Source organism: Sphaeramia orbicularis, chromosome 18 (genome assembly GCF_902148855.1).
Source record: "Sphaeramia orbicularis chromosome 18, fSphaOr1.1, whole genome shotgun sequence".
NCBI classification, from domain to species: Eukaryota; Metazoa; Chordata; class Actinopteri; order Kurtiformes; family Apogonidae; genus Sphaeramia; species Sphaeramia orbicularis.
This window is the reverse complement of record NC_043974.1, coordinates 6,276,999-6,295,250: the sequence shown is the minus strand read 5'-3', so window position 1 is coordinate 6,295,250 and position 18,252 is coordinate 6,276,999. Positions and strand designations below refer to the sequence as shown.

The following is an 18,252-nucleotide window of genomic DNA, read 5'->3' as shown; positions in this document are numbered from 1 at the left end:
AGGTAGGTCAAAGTTTCAATTTTTTTATGATTTTTAAAATCGTCCCAGCTATATCACAAAAGCCAAGTGGCGTCTGTGTGTGCGTGTGTATGTGTGTCTCAGGATTCACACAAAATCCAGAAAGTGCTGACTGCTGCAATTTGGCATACTTGTGTCAAGGAACTGTCAAGGAACAGACTAGTGAAAACAGCAAGTTGATAGGACCAAAATTTTGGGAGATATTAGTAATTTTGAAATACAATAGCCTTACACTCCCATTGCTATACCGAGAATGCTTTGGCGGTGACTGTTGGACAAATGCGATACAGCATGCACGAGTACACAACAGCATAAAATCTACCACATCTGCAACCTGTGGATGTCCACAGGTCAACACGCTAGTTTACTTATAATGGGCAAAATACTTGCGAGGGGCGGAGTTTGTTGTGTCTTGTACCACGTGTTTTAACTATAGTATGGCTTGGTTTTCCAGAAATCCAGTTCTTGGTAGCCTTTTTTTAATAGTCACATTTGATCAAGTTCGGTAGTGCTGCATTTCATTATCTTTCAATATTGTTATGCTATAAATGTGGCACTCTATTATCTTTTTTTTTTTTTTTTTTTTTTTGCAAGTTTGGAGGTAGGGAGATATACCCCCTCAGGTGTCTGCATGTGCCCTCACCCTACTGCATCCTTACAGACTGGAATTACATCAGCAAATGGATGCACGTCAGTCCTGGTGCATGTCCAGCTTGTCCATCTATGGGAGTGGATCTCTCCTTCAGGGTGGTTCTCCCCAAGGTTTCTCTTTTCCCACTGGGTTTTTTGGAGTTTTTCCTTGCCGAGAAGGAGGATCTAAGGACAGGGGATGCCCGGGACATTAATTCATTTTCTTCATCGACTGTTTACCTCACTATTTTTTGACTGTTTGCTTATTTTTTATATTCAACAAATTCTATAAAGCCCTGTGAGGCAACCTTGTTGTGATATTGGGCTCTACAAATAAAACTAAATTGAATTGAATAGAGTCCTTTTGACTACATAGCTACAGCAACCATTAGAAGCACCTAACCCCCCCACCCTCATTGATTGAAAGTGTTTTTTCCGTCTGTTTATCTTCATCAGAACTATGGAAGGAGTGAATGAGGTCAGGGAGGTGAAGGTGTTTCGTCTGCAGATGGAGGTAGAGAGTAAGGATAAAACACCTCGGGAACACAAGGTAGAGAACAAGAAGAGAGTCATTCTGCATTTAAAACATGGAAGCCTGTGTTTTGTGTTACTTAGTAATATTGAGTTTTTTCATGTCTCCTGTTTTCTTCTCTTCTGTCTCATCCTGTTGGCTCAGTGTCCTGCTCTGTGTGAATATCTTCACAGCTCTGTACATGACAAAGAAAACAGTCCAATGATGAGAGCTGGTACGACTCATATACAATTACGTTTTGTTTTTATGTTTCAGAAGGAAGTATACATATTGATACATTTTCCCTATTCTGGCCCTTGTTGGTGTGGCTGTGCAGTGCTGTGTGCTCAGGTGTGTAAGGTGTATAGATTTCAGGCGGAGGATCACAGGTGGCTGTTGGTCAGGGAGCAGATGTCTGAGACGCCGCTGTCCTTCTCATTACCAAAACTGCTACTGAACATGCTCATACAAGAGCATACAAGAAGGTACGTGTGTATTTTGTTATTCCAGGCCAAATCACTCAGTGAATTTAGAACTTTTCCAAGTTCATGTCATGGGTTGTCTGGAAAGACTTAATTTCCAACATTCACTCATTTTGTCTGGACTTGCTTGCTATTGTTTTCTGTTTTACAAGGTGATAATATCAGAAGTTCAAAACTTTGTAATTGTGAAATAATATGCTTACATCATCTAGTATGCAACAAGCCAAGTCATTACAAGCTGTAACTTGAAAATGAAAAGCAGCAAATAGTATCAGATAGATGTAAATTCAGAGAAAGAAAACCTAGAAGTTAGTTTTGTCAGTGGGAAAGTCCACGTTCTAATGTCACAAAACTACTGAAAATAATACTATTATTTTACTTAATACTTCCATAAAATGTAGATGAACATCTAATGCCACTCTAATAACATTACTACAAACCTGTGGTCCTGTGCAGACCTCTGCACACCATATATAAAATGCAAACTTAGATTTAACTATAATGCACAAATAAGAAATAGGTAATTTGTCAAAAACTTCTACATAAATGTTTCACAATATTCTCTCACATATTCAGACCTCTCCACACGTAGCTCTATACCAACTTTAGATAGGTCTGACACCATCCACCATATTCTGAAACAGGGGTAAAATTTTACGTGGGTGGTTCAGCTAGTTCTATGCCAATGTTCAGCATAGGATGCAGCACCAGAGCTTTTGCAAACTAATAATTTTAGTGGAATATGTGCACATAAAGAAGCTCATCTTTTTTTATCAAAGTAAATCCACAAAAACAGCACAGAAAACAATATGTGTCTGCCAAAATGTGCCATTTTCATGATGTAGCTGCCGATTGTTAAGAGCCAATATGTGTGTGTGTGTGTATATATATATATATATATATATATATATATATATATATATATATATATATATATATATATATATATATATATACAGGGTGGGGAAGCAAAATTTACAATGAACATTTAGTTGTTTTTTCTCAGCAGGCACTACGTCAATTGTTTTGAAACCAAACATATATTGATGTCATAATCATACCTAACACTATTATCCATACCTTTTCAGAAACTTTTGCCCATATGAGTAATCAGGAAAGCAAACGTCAAAGAGTGTGTGATTTGCTGAATACACTTGTCACACCAAAGGAGATTTCAAAAATAGTTGGAGTGTCCATAAAGACTGTTTATAATGTAAAGAAGAGAATGACTATGAGCAAAACTATTACGAGAAAGTCTGGAAGATACTATTAAAAAAGAATGGGAGAAGTTGTCACCCGAATATTTGAGGAACACTTGCGCAAGTTTCAGGAAGCGTGTGAAGGTCAGTTATTGAGAAAGAAGGAGGACACATAGAATAAAAACATTTTCTATTATGTAAATTTTCTTGTGGCAAATAAATACTCATGACTTTCAATAAACTAACTGGTCATACACTGTCTTTCAATCCCTGCCTCAAAATATTGTAAATTTTGCTTCCCCACCCTGTGTGTGTGTGTGTATATATATACATATATATACACACACACACACACACACACACATATATATATTCACATACATACATACACACACACACACATACATATATATATATATATATATATATATATATATATATATATATATATATATATATATATATATATATGTGTGTGTGTGTAGGCCTGTGACAGTACACAAATTTTTTAGTTTGGTACGTTTTCGGTTTTGAAAGCCACGGTTCAGTTTTTTTTCGGTTCGGTACAGGAAGAAAGAAAACCCCTCAAAATATCTTTAATGTATTTATGAATTTTTGAAAAATTTTCCCCCTAGTTTTTGGACACAATAGAATATAGAAAAGCAGGAATATAATTCTGCTGCTATAAATCAAATATAAAATAAAATAAATTATTAATATTACTACGTGTTTAAACATTAGTATTGCACTTTTCCCTGACAGGTACTTTTGAACAAACAACAAAAATCAAATCACAGTTCTATCAGTCTTGGCTGCAGTTCTTGTTTCCGGCCAAAACCTGTCATGGAGATGTGACAGCCGATTGGCACAGTCCTGTGCAGCGGTTGTAACACGCGGTCGACCAGATCTGGGACGGTCGTTGGAGGAACCGGTGGTGTGGTAACACTCAGCAAGGCGTACAATGGTAGAGTGGTGGACTCCAAACACCCTGGCTATGGCGCGTCTGCTCCATCCAGCTTGAAGCATGCCAATAGCCCAATCTCTCTCTAGTTGCAGTAGTTGTGGCATTGTGGACAAATGTGTTTTTGCTCCATTTTGGTGCCTTTTTATAGGGAATGGTCGTGCACAGTTGAGAGATCCAATTCATCTCTGAGTTTCACTCATGAGCAGACATGGGTGAGGAATACAAAAATACAGTTCTTATTGCTCATCAAAATCAATCAACCAGAACCAGGAAAACAATTATTTCATTTTGACTCAGAATAGTGCTGAACTCATTGTAGTTCACAATTTTGCAATAACTGTCATATTTCTTAAAAAAATAGAGAAAATGAAAATGGTGCGTTTCTTTTTTTCTTGACTAAAAAGTACTTAGAGTAGAGCTGCAGGATTTCAAAATATTTCCATGTTATTTTTGATAATAAAATCCATGATAATGTTTAGAGTGACCTGTATAATACATGATTAGAGCCTATCCCTTCACAGATCTTTATATTTTAATTTTGGCTGTAATGAAAACATTTTGTGTCTTATCTTCTATAATTTACCTTTATCAGCTTCTCTCCTTCAGGGTCCAAGACGTAAAAGAGCTTGGTGACCTTTCACCCCAGTGGGAAGAACTCAGATGTGATGTCATCAGCCATTGTAACCACCTGATTGGCTGTTACCAGGAAACACTTGCAGACCTTGAAAATCACTCAGGTTAGGGCATTTAAGGACTGTCCTGTTTGAGTGTCTTCACTGGCACTAAACTCTTTGAATTCTGACTTCAGTTCAGATTTGTTTGGTTTATGTCACAGGTCCAGTCCTCGAGGGCCAGTGTCCACCATGTTGTAGATATTTCCCTCTTCAAACACACCTGGTTCAATTAATGATCAGCTCATCATCATCATCAGCCCTCGAGGACCGGAGTTTGACACTCCTGGCTTATGTAGTAACAGTTCACAGGGGCATTGTTATTACCTCCACCAAGGAGGTTATGTTTTTGCCGGCGTTGGTTTGTCTGTGTGTCTGTTTGTCTGTCTGTCCATGTGCAAAATAACTCAAAAAGTTATGGATGGATTTGGATGAAAATTTCAGGAAATGGCACAAGGAACAAATGATTGAATTTTGGTGGTGATTGGGGGCGGCACTGATCTGCCTTGGCTCTGCGCTCTCCAAGTGCTTTTCTAGTTTTAATTGTGTTTTCTTCACAGCAGCTTCATCCTCTTTTAAGTCAAGCAGCAGTAAGTCAGACTGTCACCTTCAGTTTGTTCCAACCAACCTGCACTCACAGAGGATGGAGGTCACCAGTCCAGACAGCACAGGTAAGAGCTTCTGCTGCCTGTTTTCAGCTCTCCTCTTTTGTTTTAAGCATGTCCTTTACCACACTTCTCCTCTATGTGCACACCACAGGCCATCACCATCTCATTCTCTCTCCTTCTCTCTCCAGGTGTGTGGTATGAGATTATGACATTTGGTGCACCAGCTGATCACCACCAGGCCTTTAAACAAGGAGGACTGAAGAGACTGCTCAGCAAACACACAGACCACAGAGGAAGGTGTGTTTTTGAGGCACTCCATCATCACTACAAGACACTTAATCATATGTTTAGTTGCTGCATTTTATAGTTTTACTAATACTACCCTCTGGAACAGAACCTTTCTTTTTTCCCTTCTCTCCTGCATTATTATTGTTGCATTCTTACCCTCCTGTCTCTCTGTCATATTTCCGCTCCATCCCATCTGTCATTCGTCCACACCAGTGCTGTTTTGCTTTTCTGTGTGGTCTTCTCTCCATTCATCTCTCTGTATTTGCCAGTTAATCCCTATAATCTCAACTCTTTGCGGATTAGTGATGCTGCATCATAGATAAGCACACAAATACAAAGTGTGTAGTTGAATAATAATTTGGATTTGTCAGTATCCTCAGGCCACCTGAAGCAGATGGAAAATATAACTTATCAGGTCAGAGTTTGAAACCCAGCTTTGTCATTTGGTGAATGAGACACTGACACAGATACTATACTGAATTGTGGAAGTTTGCTGTTTCCATAAACCGTAGTTCATAGCTCATGATTCTCTCAAATCCTGTCCTCACTATGAAGAACACTCTTCTACTCCTGTTTATCTTTTGGGTGATTGATTGCACAATGTGAATTGTGGTTTACGTCATCAGTGACCAAATTGGTTTCTCATTGTGTAATTTAATTTAATTTAATTTAATTTATTAATTTGACAGGGACAATGAACATTCATCAACATCTGGGCTCAGGAGGTAGAGTGGGTCGTCCAATAACCAAAGGGTTGGTGGTTCAGATCCCGTTCTGTTCAAGTCATATGCTTTGTGTCCTTTGTTGTGTCCTTGGACAAGACACATCACCCACCTTGCCTCCAGTGTCACTCACACTGATGTATGAATTAGCATGAATGTTTGGTGGTGGTCGGAGGAGTCATTTGGCGCAAATTGGCAGCCATGCTTCCGTCACCACCAGAATGTGAGAGCGAATGAATAATGGATCAGTGATGTAAAGCGCCTTGAAAAGTGCTACAGAAATCTAATCCATTAATTATTCTACTACTACTATTATTATTATTATTATTATTATTATTATTATTATTATTATTATTATTATTATTATTATTATTATTAACATTACTGGAAATGTACCAGAGTTAGCCTAATGGCTATTTTCATCTGTTGGCCCTGGACAGATGTTAGAGTGTCACCCTAAAAACAGGATGCATCACCATTAAAACAATATAAATCACATTTATAAAATAGTGTAAATCACATTCAACTGTACATATACAATATACAGTGTTGTGCTTTGTTAAATAATATTGTATGCAGGAGCCATTTTTTATATTTGTTTATTTTGTGTCTAGTTAATTGTGGATTTCTGGTTTGAGTTAGGGAAGGATAAATGGAAATTTATTTAGAGGGTAGGTAACTAGGTCACTGGGAAGGGACGGGGAGATTGTACGTTTTTTACCGATATCATTTAGAAGTTAGCATCATGTTGTCATGTAACCTTCATGAGACGTTGATATGAGCATCTAAGAATATTAAATAAAAGTGGGAAGCTCACTGAAGGATTCTGTCTGGACATCAATTGTTTTGAAGCGCATCAAAAATGAGATCTCCACCCACACCCAGCAGTGACAGGTCAGTCACTACATTGTAATAATGTAGGTCTCAAATTATGCAAACATTCATTGTTTATAGTCAAATAACAAAAACAAGAAGACTTTGTGAGAATAAATCATCACAGAAAAAAGCAACAAATAACAGCAACAAAAATGTTCTTGACAATATATGCATAAAAGGACTTAAATATTACTCCAAATTATAACTCAGATTTAAAAAATACATCTAATGTCAAGAGGCATTTTGTCCAACAGTGCTTTATGGAACACACCAAGACGTAAAATATGATGAGTTTAACAAAAACATAGAGTTTAATACACAGAAAGTGAGATCTGAAATAAAATATGCTGTCAAAATATCCCCACTTCATGTGCTCACTGTAGTGTCATATACTGTAGTTCCCAGTTTTTTAACGCTGTCAGATGTTATATTGTCCATAATTTGTTGGTGTTAGTCTTAACTAGCCAGCACTGTTTTTTCATTATTTTTACCTCACAGGGGCCCACTGATCTGCCTTGGCGGAGGTGTGCTTTTCTTGTTTTGTTTTTGTGGTTTCATTGTTTTTCTTTCATTGTGACTCACTAACTTCTTCTTCTGTTGTTATTCAGTGATCAGTGGGGATGAAGGGCTTTAATCAGCAGGAAGTGATTTCTTTCCACCCACCCCTTGTTTCTTCCTTCAGCTCAGCCTCTTATTCTCAGGATGAGAGCTCAAGGGCCAGGGAGCTGCTGGCCAATGTGGCCCAGCTGCAGCCTCTCATCTTCGGTCTCGCTGAGGAGCTTCTGTCTGCATCTCTGGAGCTGAATGTCACTCGGCTGCAGCAGATCCTAGACAGTCTGGTACAGGAGGTGAAGACGGAGGCCCAAGGATGCAAACACATGATGATGCGAACATACAGTACAAACAAATGCATGATACAAACAAATTATATAACCACACAAAAACACAAAGCCATGATACAAACAAACAATACCAAGTTGGGAAGGTCAGTTTTGATGCACTTGCACAGAAGTTATTGATCTGACAAAGTGTGCATTGCATACAACTTGAGATGAAATAGAAATGCATTGTTTCTAAAATCTTTGTGTTAGTAACAGATTTATTTATATCTAATTCTTCTTTAAAAAAAAAAGCAATGATACCAATGATGACATGATATTATGTTATAAAAAAAAAGACAATACAAAAATGCAAAACAAATGATACAGACACACAATAAAAAATAAAATAAAATAAAATAAAATAAAATAAAATAAACAAGTGGTGCTAGGCACAACAAACCCTGCCCCTTGCACGTATTGTAGCTTATTTTGGTATCAATCCAGTTGATGTCATCATTATATCATGTCATCATGTCTATATTATTCAGCTCCTCAGTGGCATTCATTTACTAAAACAAGTTAATTGTTTTTCAGAATGAGTTGATTAGAATTGACGAATTTATGGATGCTTTTATTTGACTGATTTCCCAATACTTTATAATGGTGGAGTAGCACAATGTTAGGTAAACGGTGGGAAAAAAAAATGTACGCAAAATGTGAAAAAATACATATACCTTAGCTTTATGTCAGAGTGATGTATAACAATTGCCTCTATATATGTGCCACGTTTGAAGTAAAGTGAAACAAAATGTATGTTTTTATAGACATTTGGAATGCTGGCCATTATAAGTAAATGGGGGAAAAAAGATACATTAAAATTTTTAACTTTGACCTATTTTTCCCAAAATGTAATCACATCTATTCAGGGTCACTGGCAATCTATAAACCCAATTTGGTATGAAGTCAACGAATAGTTTTGCTGCTAAAGTGTTAACAGACAAACAAAGAAACAAACAAAACAAACCAAAAACAATACCCCTTGCCTCCCCTTCAGGAGGTTGGGGTAAAAATCTGATGATGCAAATGCACAATAGCAACATGACAGTTGAAACACAACACTACAAATGAGTGCAACACAAATACAACCATAATAGTCAAAACAGATATAAGAGGAAGCTAAAGCTTGTTCTTTTTATCTAGACAGGTCAGTTTGTTCACGCGCTCAAAGACGAGCTGGTGAAAAGTGCCCTATTCGCTGTGTACACGGAATGCTCCGCCCACTGCATTTACAGCAGCCGTGCTAAGAGCAACGCGATGCTGCCTAATAACTCGCCATCCAGTCAGGATGGACCGACCTCTGCCAGGCAACACGATGCCATCCAGCGTAACATGGAGTATGATGAGGAAGAGTGGGCAAGTCTAAGTTGCTGTGGTTTCTTTCAGTCTGCTCCACTTACATTTGCATTGATCTGCTGATTAAAATACATTTTTCAATGTGTTTATGTGTGTTTGTGTAGGACACGGTGTGGGCAAACGTGGCCAAGAGCCTTAACTGTATCGTGGCCATGGTCAACCGGCTGCAGGGGCGGGAGGAGCGCCCCCAGGTGCTGACACCCTCAGATCAGCAGGACAGCACAGGGGACTCAAACTCCCACAACACCGGTAGGAGGTTATGTTTTGTTTCTGCCTTTTGTGCTAACACATTTGTAGAAGCATTTTTTTTGCCTGTTGGAAGAATTCAGTTGAAAAGAGGTTTTACGTAGACACAGACAGACAGATGTGTGTGCCTCAGTAAATCAGGGAATGAGTGCTTATTTGTATCGCAAAACTGAGGATTCAGACTTAAACTCTCCTGGTCTCTGCTTTACCTGTCATGTTTCCCAATTGTTATATTGTTACCTCTTTCTTGAACTCAGCAGTGGTCAGCTGTATAATCTGTTTGTTGACATCACATCAGCCCTCTGATTTTATAGTTTGACGTTTGCTTCTGTGAGTGTGTGTATATATATGTATATATATTTACTGAACAAAAATATAAATGCACGACTTTTGTTTTTGCTCCCATTTTTCATGAGCTGAACTGAAAGATCTAAAACTTTTTCTGTGTACACACAAGGTTTATTTCTCTCAAATATTGCTCACAAATCTGTTTAAATTTGTGTTAGTGAACACTTCTTCTTTGCTGAGATAATCCATCCACCTCACAGGTGTGGCATATCAAGATGCTGATTAGACAGCATGATTTTTGCACAGGTGTGCCTTAGGCTGGCCACAATAAAAAGCCACTCTAAAATGTGCAGTTTTATCACACAGCACAATACCACAGATGTCACAAGTTTTGAGGGAATATGCAATTGGCATGCTGACTTCAGGAATCTCCACCAGAGCTTTAGCCTGTGAATTGAATGTTCATTTCTCTACCCACCACCCAATTCTGTAAAACTGCACATTTCAGAGTGGCCTTTTATATATACAGGGTGGGGAAGCAAAATTTACAATGAACATTTAGTTGTTTTTTCTCAGCAGGCACTACGTCAATTCATATACATACATATATTGATGTCATAATCATACCTAACACTATTATCCATACCTTTTCAGAAACTTTTGCCCATATGAGTAATCAGGAAAGCAAAGGTCAAAGAGTGTGTGATTTGCTCACACCAAAGGAGATTTCAAAAAATAGTTGGAGTGTCCATAAAGACTGTTTATAATGTAAAGAAGAGAATGACTATGAGCAAAACTATTACGAGAAAGTCTGGAAGACACTATTAAAGAAGAATGGGAGAAGTTGTCACCCGAATATTTGAGGAACACTTGCGCAAGTTTCACGAAGCATGTGAAGGCAGTTTTTGAGAAAGAAGGAGGACACATAGAATAAAAACATTTTCTATTATGTAAATTTTCTTGTGGCAAATAAATTCTCATGACTTTCAATAAACTAATTGGTCATACACTATCTTTCAATCCCTGCCTCAAAATATTGTACATTTTGCTTCCCCACCCTGTATATATATATATATATATATATACAGGGTGGGGAAGCAAAATGTACAATATTTTGAGGCAGGGATTGAAAGACAGTGTATGACCAATTAGTTTATTGAAAGTCATGAGAATTTAAATCTTCAAATCATATTTTACTGCATTTCTAACGGTCTTGTTGTCTACCTCAAGTTCAATTGTCATTTTTCTCATGGATTTGGTCAGATCCTTTAGGATTTTGGATTTGAGAGCTTTAATAAAAGCTTTGGTACGTTTTTTGTTGCTTCTTCCACTTCCAGACTTTCTCGTAATAGTTTTGCTCATAATCATTCTCTTCTTTTCATTATGAACAGTCTTTATGGACACTCCAACTATTTTTGAAATCTCCTTTGGTGTGACGAGTGCATTCAGCAAATCACACACTCTTTGACGTTTGCTTTCCTGATTACTCATATGGGCAAAAGTTTCTGAAAAGGTATGGATAATAGTGTTAGGTAGGATTATGACATCAATATATGTTTGGTTTCAAAACAATTGACGTAGTGCCTGCTGAGAAAAAACAACTAAATGTTCATTGTAAATTTTGCTTCCCCACCCTGTATACATATATACACATCATGATAAGATAAAAGATAACTTTCAGTACAAGCCAAGAAAATCACAGCTTGTTGTAAAACTGTTGAAGTATCAGACTATGAAAATATGTAAATCAAAAGACAACACTCTCAAAAGGTGTATCGGTGACATCATCATATTACCTATCTCCACGGTTCAGATGTCATTGCAATTTCACACAAAACTAGACTTTACTACTTTACAACAAACTGCAAATTTCTTAACTTAAAAAGTGAAGGAACTTATGGAGCTTATTTAAAAAGGAAACTTATTTTAACCCTTTCATGCATGAATGATGAGAACCTTAATCGTAAGATTTTCCTCATGTTTTTAATCCTCTTTAGGGATGAAAAAAACAATGTGATTGAATTGTTGTTGTTTTTTTATTTACCAATTATTCATGGAGTTGCAAAAATGTCCACTCAGATGGATACCATGCGTTTTATTTTTGAAGCAAAGAAACATGTATTTTCTGATATTTTGTGTGAAAACTATTAGTCCATGGGCCAGGCCAGGTAGTGGTACCACCAAAGGGGGCAAAACCTTTGTGGAGCCATTTTGTTAGTAGGACATATATATGTGTATTAAACCATGATAGCCTTTCCAAATGAGTAGCTTAGTCATGATTATATGGTACTCTTTTTTTTTTTTTTTTCCAAAAAATGTATCATAACGCTTAATGGCATATGGTGGTATTTCTGAATTATTCCACCTTTTCCTGTAAAAATGCTAGTGGAATTGGTCCAAGATAAGGTTGTGACATTACATTATGCTTCTACTTTTCAGATTTTGTAGGAAGATGTTACAATTGATTGTTTCTTTCAGAAAATAGTATATGTGTTTTCATTCCACTCAAGCACCGCATCCGAGGCAAGTAAATATCAATGTTTATTTGAGACTTAGTCAAGACATAGTTAAGATTGAAATAAGTGAAATGATGATAAAGTCTCTTTTCATACAGAGCAAATGAAAGCAAATCCAAGTTCTGGAGTTCTGGAGTGATCACAACAAAACAGCAGTTTAATAATGACACAACTACGGAGCAGAAAACGAATGTACCATTTCATTCCATACATAGGAGCACATGTTATAGCACCAATCCCAATGCAAACAGACAAGAAAAGAACACATAAGGCATTTTGGTGTCTTTGCAGGTCTGGATGCTAGGGCCGAACTGAAAATGTACTCAGTGATGAATGGCACAGCACCCACGCAGGCACGCCTTAAATGCCTGATACTACTCCCAAATAAAATTTTCTCTCTGTTTAACCTTTCTTAAGTGATTTATCACCATTTATCAGGATTTTATCCTCTGTGATTTTCATTTTTTTCTGTGAAAATCAGGTATTTTCCTGTATTTGAAGACCCTGGTGCTTAAAGCACTGATATCACAAAAAAAGTCTGTTAAAAATATTTAGAGGGTGGACTTAGCTAAACAAATACATCATGTTTATATGTGATAGAAAAATTCTGTGATATACTCTGAGACAAAAGACGGAGTTACTGGATTCTGGAATCAGAAGATTTTACTTGCAAGGAGTCAAGTACATACAGTGAGATGCAGCAGTTGACTGACTAACAACAGGAAGTTCAAGATCTTATGAAATAACATGAATATTACAATCATTGAACCAAGTGTACAAATATTATGACGTTGATCAGGTTCACCATTGGCTTAGGTATTCAAAACACAGTGATGCATGGGTTCAGTGACCGCGTCTTCACAGTTATTCTTAGGTATTCTGGTATAGATGTATTATTTCATTTTGTATGTAAATGCAAACCAAAACAGACTATCTTCATGTACTGATACAAATAAGAACACATTGCTACTCACAACTCAACTACTGAGACAATTTGGCTTCATGGTCTCAAATCATTCAACAATGTGTAAAAGTCAAAACATGGTCACCGCACATGAAAATATACAGCTTTATTAATTACCGGTAAATCTTTTGTATCATGCGTCAACTTTTAAACAGTAGCACTTTCTTGATACTACAAAGTGGACATTCAATTATGACTTTAAGCAGCTCATTAATAATTGGTTGAATCCTCACCTCAGCTTTTGATTTCAGACATTTACTCTAATTGTAATGATTCTATGCCTTTAAACATACATCAGCTTTGCCTTTGGACCGCAAAGACAAAACATTTTGGAAAGTATGTTTTTTTTTTGGATAACACTGTCAACAACATTAACAGACTCAGAGAGCTTCTCACTATACAATCTGTTGTTAGCTGCTTTAACAATAATCCCTTTACTGGAAACTTTGAATTTGACACGTCATCTAGATGAATTACTACTAAGGTCAACCTTCTATTATAACGTAATTACAGATATTCTCATCCAATCAGGTGTCAAAGTTACCCCAGTGTAACACAAATCTAAAGAAAGCAGAGATTAAGAAATTATACTACTCTAACACTGGTCTACATTCAAAATGCTTCCAGAAGAAAAGTAGTGAATCTTTAATCTTTAATCAAATTTGAGTCACTAATAAAGAAATATTAAGTTCAAAGTTCTTGTTGGTTGCAGCTTCTAAGATACAGTTTTGGGTCAAGAAGTGAAATTCTGAGAATTAATGAGAGAATGGATTTATTCCAAAAGAATGGTTGTCTCAGAGCAACCAGATCTACTTCAAATACTGTCTCTTCAAGACAATACATTTGCTTTACAAGTTGTATCTAGAGGAGCATTTATAAATCTACTGGATAAATGTACATAGAACCAACATATATATGGAATAACACACCCATATATATATTGACAACATGAGCTAATCAGCAATTTGGTCATTTGTTTTCTGATTCATCTCATTTATGTATGTACGATTTTGCACTTTTAATGTCTGAAGCAGATATTTTCTAAGAAATTATAGAGCAATGTAATCATTTAGGCCTTTCAGTGCCTTTACATCTGAACGACAGAATTTAGACTCAACTGTTTGTCTTTATTTTATCTTATTTGCATATTTCTGCTTTATCAAATATTAAGTGTACTTAAATCAATCAACCTTGATATTTTTTTTCCTCTTTAACCCCTTTCTTTGATTATTTCACTCATTTCTCTATTTTCTCCAAACTCTTTACACCTTACTTGGCTAGACTAAAGGGGTTGGGTCTGTGTCTCCCCTGCAGTCTTACACTACAGTTTTCACTTTACGTCATCACACCCCAAAAGGAAGGACCTCAGCAGAACACCCTGCGTCTTAAGATGGCCTTTTGCTACACAACTCTTCCAAGCTCAGTTGAAGAAAACCCCTGATCAGTTCACTTCACTCACACATCATCACTACTGTCATAGTGAGATCAAACCTCATGCATCACTCAGACAACTCTGAAATGTGCATCCATCCGAGTTGAGCCAACGCCCAAACTCCAAATGTACCGATATTTTACTCACACAACAAGAACACCAAAGCCACAAACATGTAATGCAAACATTTATCACAGCCATGGCACAACAACAACAATAGAGCTCTTTAATTACTACAATAACACATGTGTATCAGTTAAAATTTTTATCACAATTAGACCTTTTTAACTCCGTCTCTGATTTGGAGTTTCAACAAGCCACCAATTTTTCGGTGAATCAATTATTTCACTCAATGTACTACTACCATACTTATACAGCCAAGATACTAGAGTCACAAAGCCAGGCAACAGGCAAAATAAATCAGAAATACCAGCCGGGTATTACTTAGAAGGGTTTTGTTTTATTTTTAACACCACTTCTAGATCTATAACTTCACTTCTGTTTTGAAGTTATAATAGGGCATTAAATTGTCTACACAATTAAGCTCCTTCTCACTTCCTACTGTGTTTATGGACACCACAGAATTCACACACACACACCAACATTCACTCAGTACCTGCACACAGACGCTCATTCATACAGACAGGGAATGCGAGAATGCAAGCTCCAATCAAACAATACACCCAGGAAGGATCTTTAATGTGCAGCACGGAGTAATTTTTTCCTGTTGTCTTCTCACAACGACTATGGACTCAACACCAAAAAGGTGGGATATCCTTCACAGAACCCCTGGTCCTCGACCTTAAAAATAAGGGACTACATGGTAGAACTGGTCTTAGAATACCACTCATACACACCGAATATCCCTCACAGCACCCCTGGCCCTCGACCTTAAAGCAGGGACTACAGGATCGTACTGGTTTTGGAATATCGCACACATACAAGATATCCCTCACAGAACCCCTGAATCTAAGTACAGGGTAAAACTAGTCTTAGAATATCACTCTTACACACAGACACACCGGCACACAGGATATCCCTCACAGAACCCCTGGACCTCAACCTTAAAAAAAGGGACTACAGGGAAGAACTGGTCTTAGAATATCACACATATACACATACACACCGAATATCCCTCACAGCACCCCTGGCCCTTGACCTTAAAACAGGGACTACAGGATCATACCGGTTTTGGAATATCACACACATACAAGATATCCCTCACAGAACCCCTGAACCTAAGTCCAGAGAAGAACTGGTCTTAGAATATCATACTTTCAGCCAAGCTCACATACACACAGGCTACCTATTTCACCTCCTTAACACACACACACAGAATATATCCTACCTGAGAATCCAGTGAGTCCGATGCCAGTTTCGGTGGATCCCGTCACCCTTCCTCCTTTCCAGCAGGTCCTGGCCTCCTTTGGATCAGCAATTCAGCTGGAGGGCTTTCAGTCAGGAATCCTAGATTCCCCCATGCATGGTTTTCAGTCCCCAAACCTGCATGAAGGAAGGGATGTTGGGATCCGGCTCAAAGGACCAAGTTGATAGAAAAATTCTGTGATATACTCTGAGACAAAAGACAGAGTTACTGGATTCTGGAATCAGAAGATTTTACTTGCAAGGAGTCAAGTACATACAGTGAGATGCAGCAGTTGACTGACTAACAACAGGAAGTTCAAGATCTTATGAAGAACATGAATATTACAATCATTGGACCAAGTGTACAAATATTATGACGTTGATCAGGTTCACCATTGGCTTAGGTATTCAAAACACAGTGATGCATGGGTTCAGTGACCGCGTCTGTACTCTTCCCCCACCTGCCCCATGGCCTGATCTCCTCAAGGGCAGCAGCCCACTCTGGACCCAAACTGGATGGACAACAAGTATGCTTTGGTCCCAATCTAGAACAAAACAAACAGATAGCAAAGAAATGGTAGATATATCCTGAGTGGATATGTCCGGGCATTCTTGCAAAATGTCATCATAACCCATCCATGACTCGTGCTCTGGACATCTGGTATTTACAGGATATAGTCTAATAGCCTAATTTTTCTAACAATATGCTCAACTTGAATTGTCCAAAAATGTGACTTTGGTACTTTTAACACCAGAGTCTTCATTTATTTTTATTTGATTTGGTGTTTTATTCCGAACATGCAATGAAATTTAACATATATGCAACAAGCAAAACAGAAATAATAATACAAATATCAACAATTACAACAATCTTAGACAGAAGAACAGCACAATAGTTTCATTTACATCCCCGAAAAGGGGTGGGAAGAAGTGCAATTTATTTAATCCCACCCCCTCTCCAGAAAATATTATTAATAATAAATATTTATCCCCCTATTTTATGAATCAAGTACTTTAGTCATCATGGAACTTGAGAAATAGTTACTTTTTTGGTCAAATCTGTCATTAACTAAACATAAACCCAGTGTGTCTATCCACTGTCACTGATCCAACTCCATGGGCTTTACTGGGGAATCAATGTTGTAGGAGATGAAGGTGTTTCCATGGCAACTACAGAGCCTCTGAATGTCCAAATATGGTCATATCTGATGACCATGAAAAGATGAAGAACTGTATTTTACACCAATTATTTACATGTATTAATAGAATTAATGGATCAATCAGTATTAAACAGTTTAGATCAGTAGATGCTTTTGGCCACATGCATAAATTTGGGTCTTTATGGTTTAATTATGCTCATAATGAAACTGCTAAACTATTATATACATTTTAATTTTACATTTTCTCCTAACCTTAAGGACTTTCTCTCACATTCTCATTACCACCTTATTTCACTTAACCTTAATTAAACTTAGCTTAGAGGAGAGACTATTCATCGAGACTGCTATATGTGTAATGCTGCAGTATGCACTTATAGACAGTAGGTCTAAACTGTTTATTTTGGTTTATATGTAACTCAGATCTATGATAATAACAAAGAACTGGCCATGAATGTGGCGAATCTGTGTTGGTATTAACATTCCATACATTCAAATGACGTTTTATGACATCTGATTTTGTCCCTTACAGTGGGTTTATTCAATGGCTGATAGCTAGGACTAAGCTACTACTCTGGAATGGCTATCATAGCAAAATATTATCTATAGATATAGGCCCTTTCAAAATGCATCACTAGAACTTGCCCCCTTGGGTGGTACCAATATTGCAAATATCTGGTCTTGGCCCATGGACTATATGAAATAAAAACATTTTTAATGTTGCTAATCTGATGTCTTATATTTTAACATACTCTCATACTCCTTCAAAGTGTCCTGGCTAGGGCACACATCAGCAGTTCATCGCCTCACCACAGGGGTCCCCTCCTTTTTACCATATACACCACCTCACTCGGTCAGATCATCCACTCACACGGCTTCTCATATCACTGCTATGCTGATGATACCCAGCTCTATCTGGCATTCCCACCTGATGACTCCACAGTCTCAGCACGAATCTCAAACTGTCTCTCTGACATATCTGCATGGATGAAAGCCCATCACCCTCAGCTGAACCTGTCCAAAACTGAACTGCTGGTCTTCCCAGCTAAGCCAACCATACAGCATGACATCTCCATCAGTC

At 37.5% G+C, this 18,252-nt stretch overlaps 1 protein-coding gene across 6 annotated transcripts in view; it reads left to right on the top strand.

The window, feature by feature from the left end:
• Positions 1-18,252, top strand: part of LOC115438587 (type II inositol 3,4-bisphosphate 4-phosphatase-like) — a 46,419-nt gene that overhangs the window by 5,617 nt on the left and 22,550 nt on the right. For 4 of the 6 annotated variants that reach the window (XR_003938111.1, XM_030162290.1, XM_030162288.1 and 1 more), the window contains 9 exons: positions 1,105-1,198; positions 1,325-1,394; positions 1,497-1,644; positions 4,411-4,541; positions 5,036-5,146; positions 5,272-5,380; positions 7,652-7,817; positions 8,991-9,203; positions 9,308-9,452. Coding sequence is in view for 5 of the 6 variants with exons in the window: in XM_030162290.1 (XP_030018150.1) it covers positions 1,105-1,198; positions 1,325-1,394; positions 1,497-1,644; positions 4,411-4,541; positions 5,036-5,146; positions 5,272-5,380; positions 7,652-7,817; positions 8,991-9,203; positions 9,308-9,452 (1,187 nt within the window). In the remaining variant the exon portion in view is untranslated. The remainder of the gene's footprint in view (positions 1-1,104; positions 1,199-1,324; positions 1,395-1,496; positions 1,645-4,410; positions 4,542-5,035; positions 5,147-5,271; positions 5,381-7,651; positions 7,818-8,990; positions 9,204-9,307; positions 9,453-18,252) is intronic. The other 2 variants (XM_030162292.1, XM_030162289.1) reach the window with 1 other exon arrangement.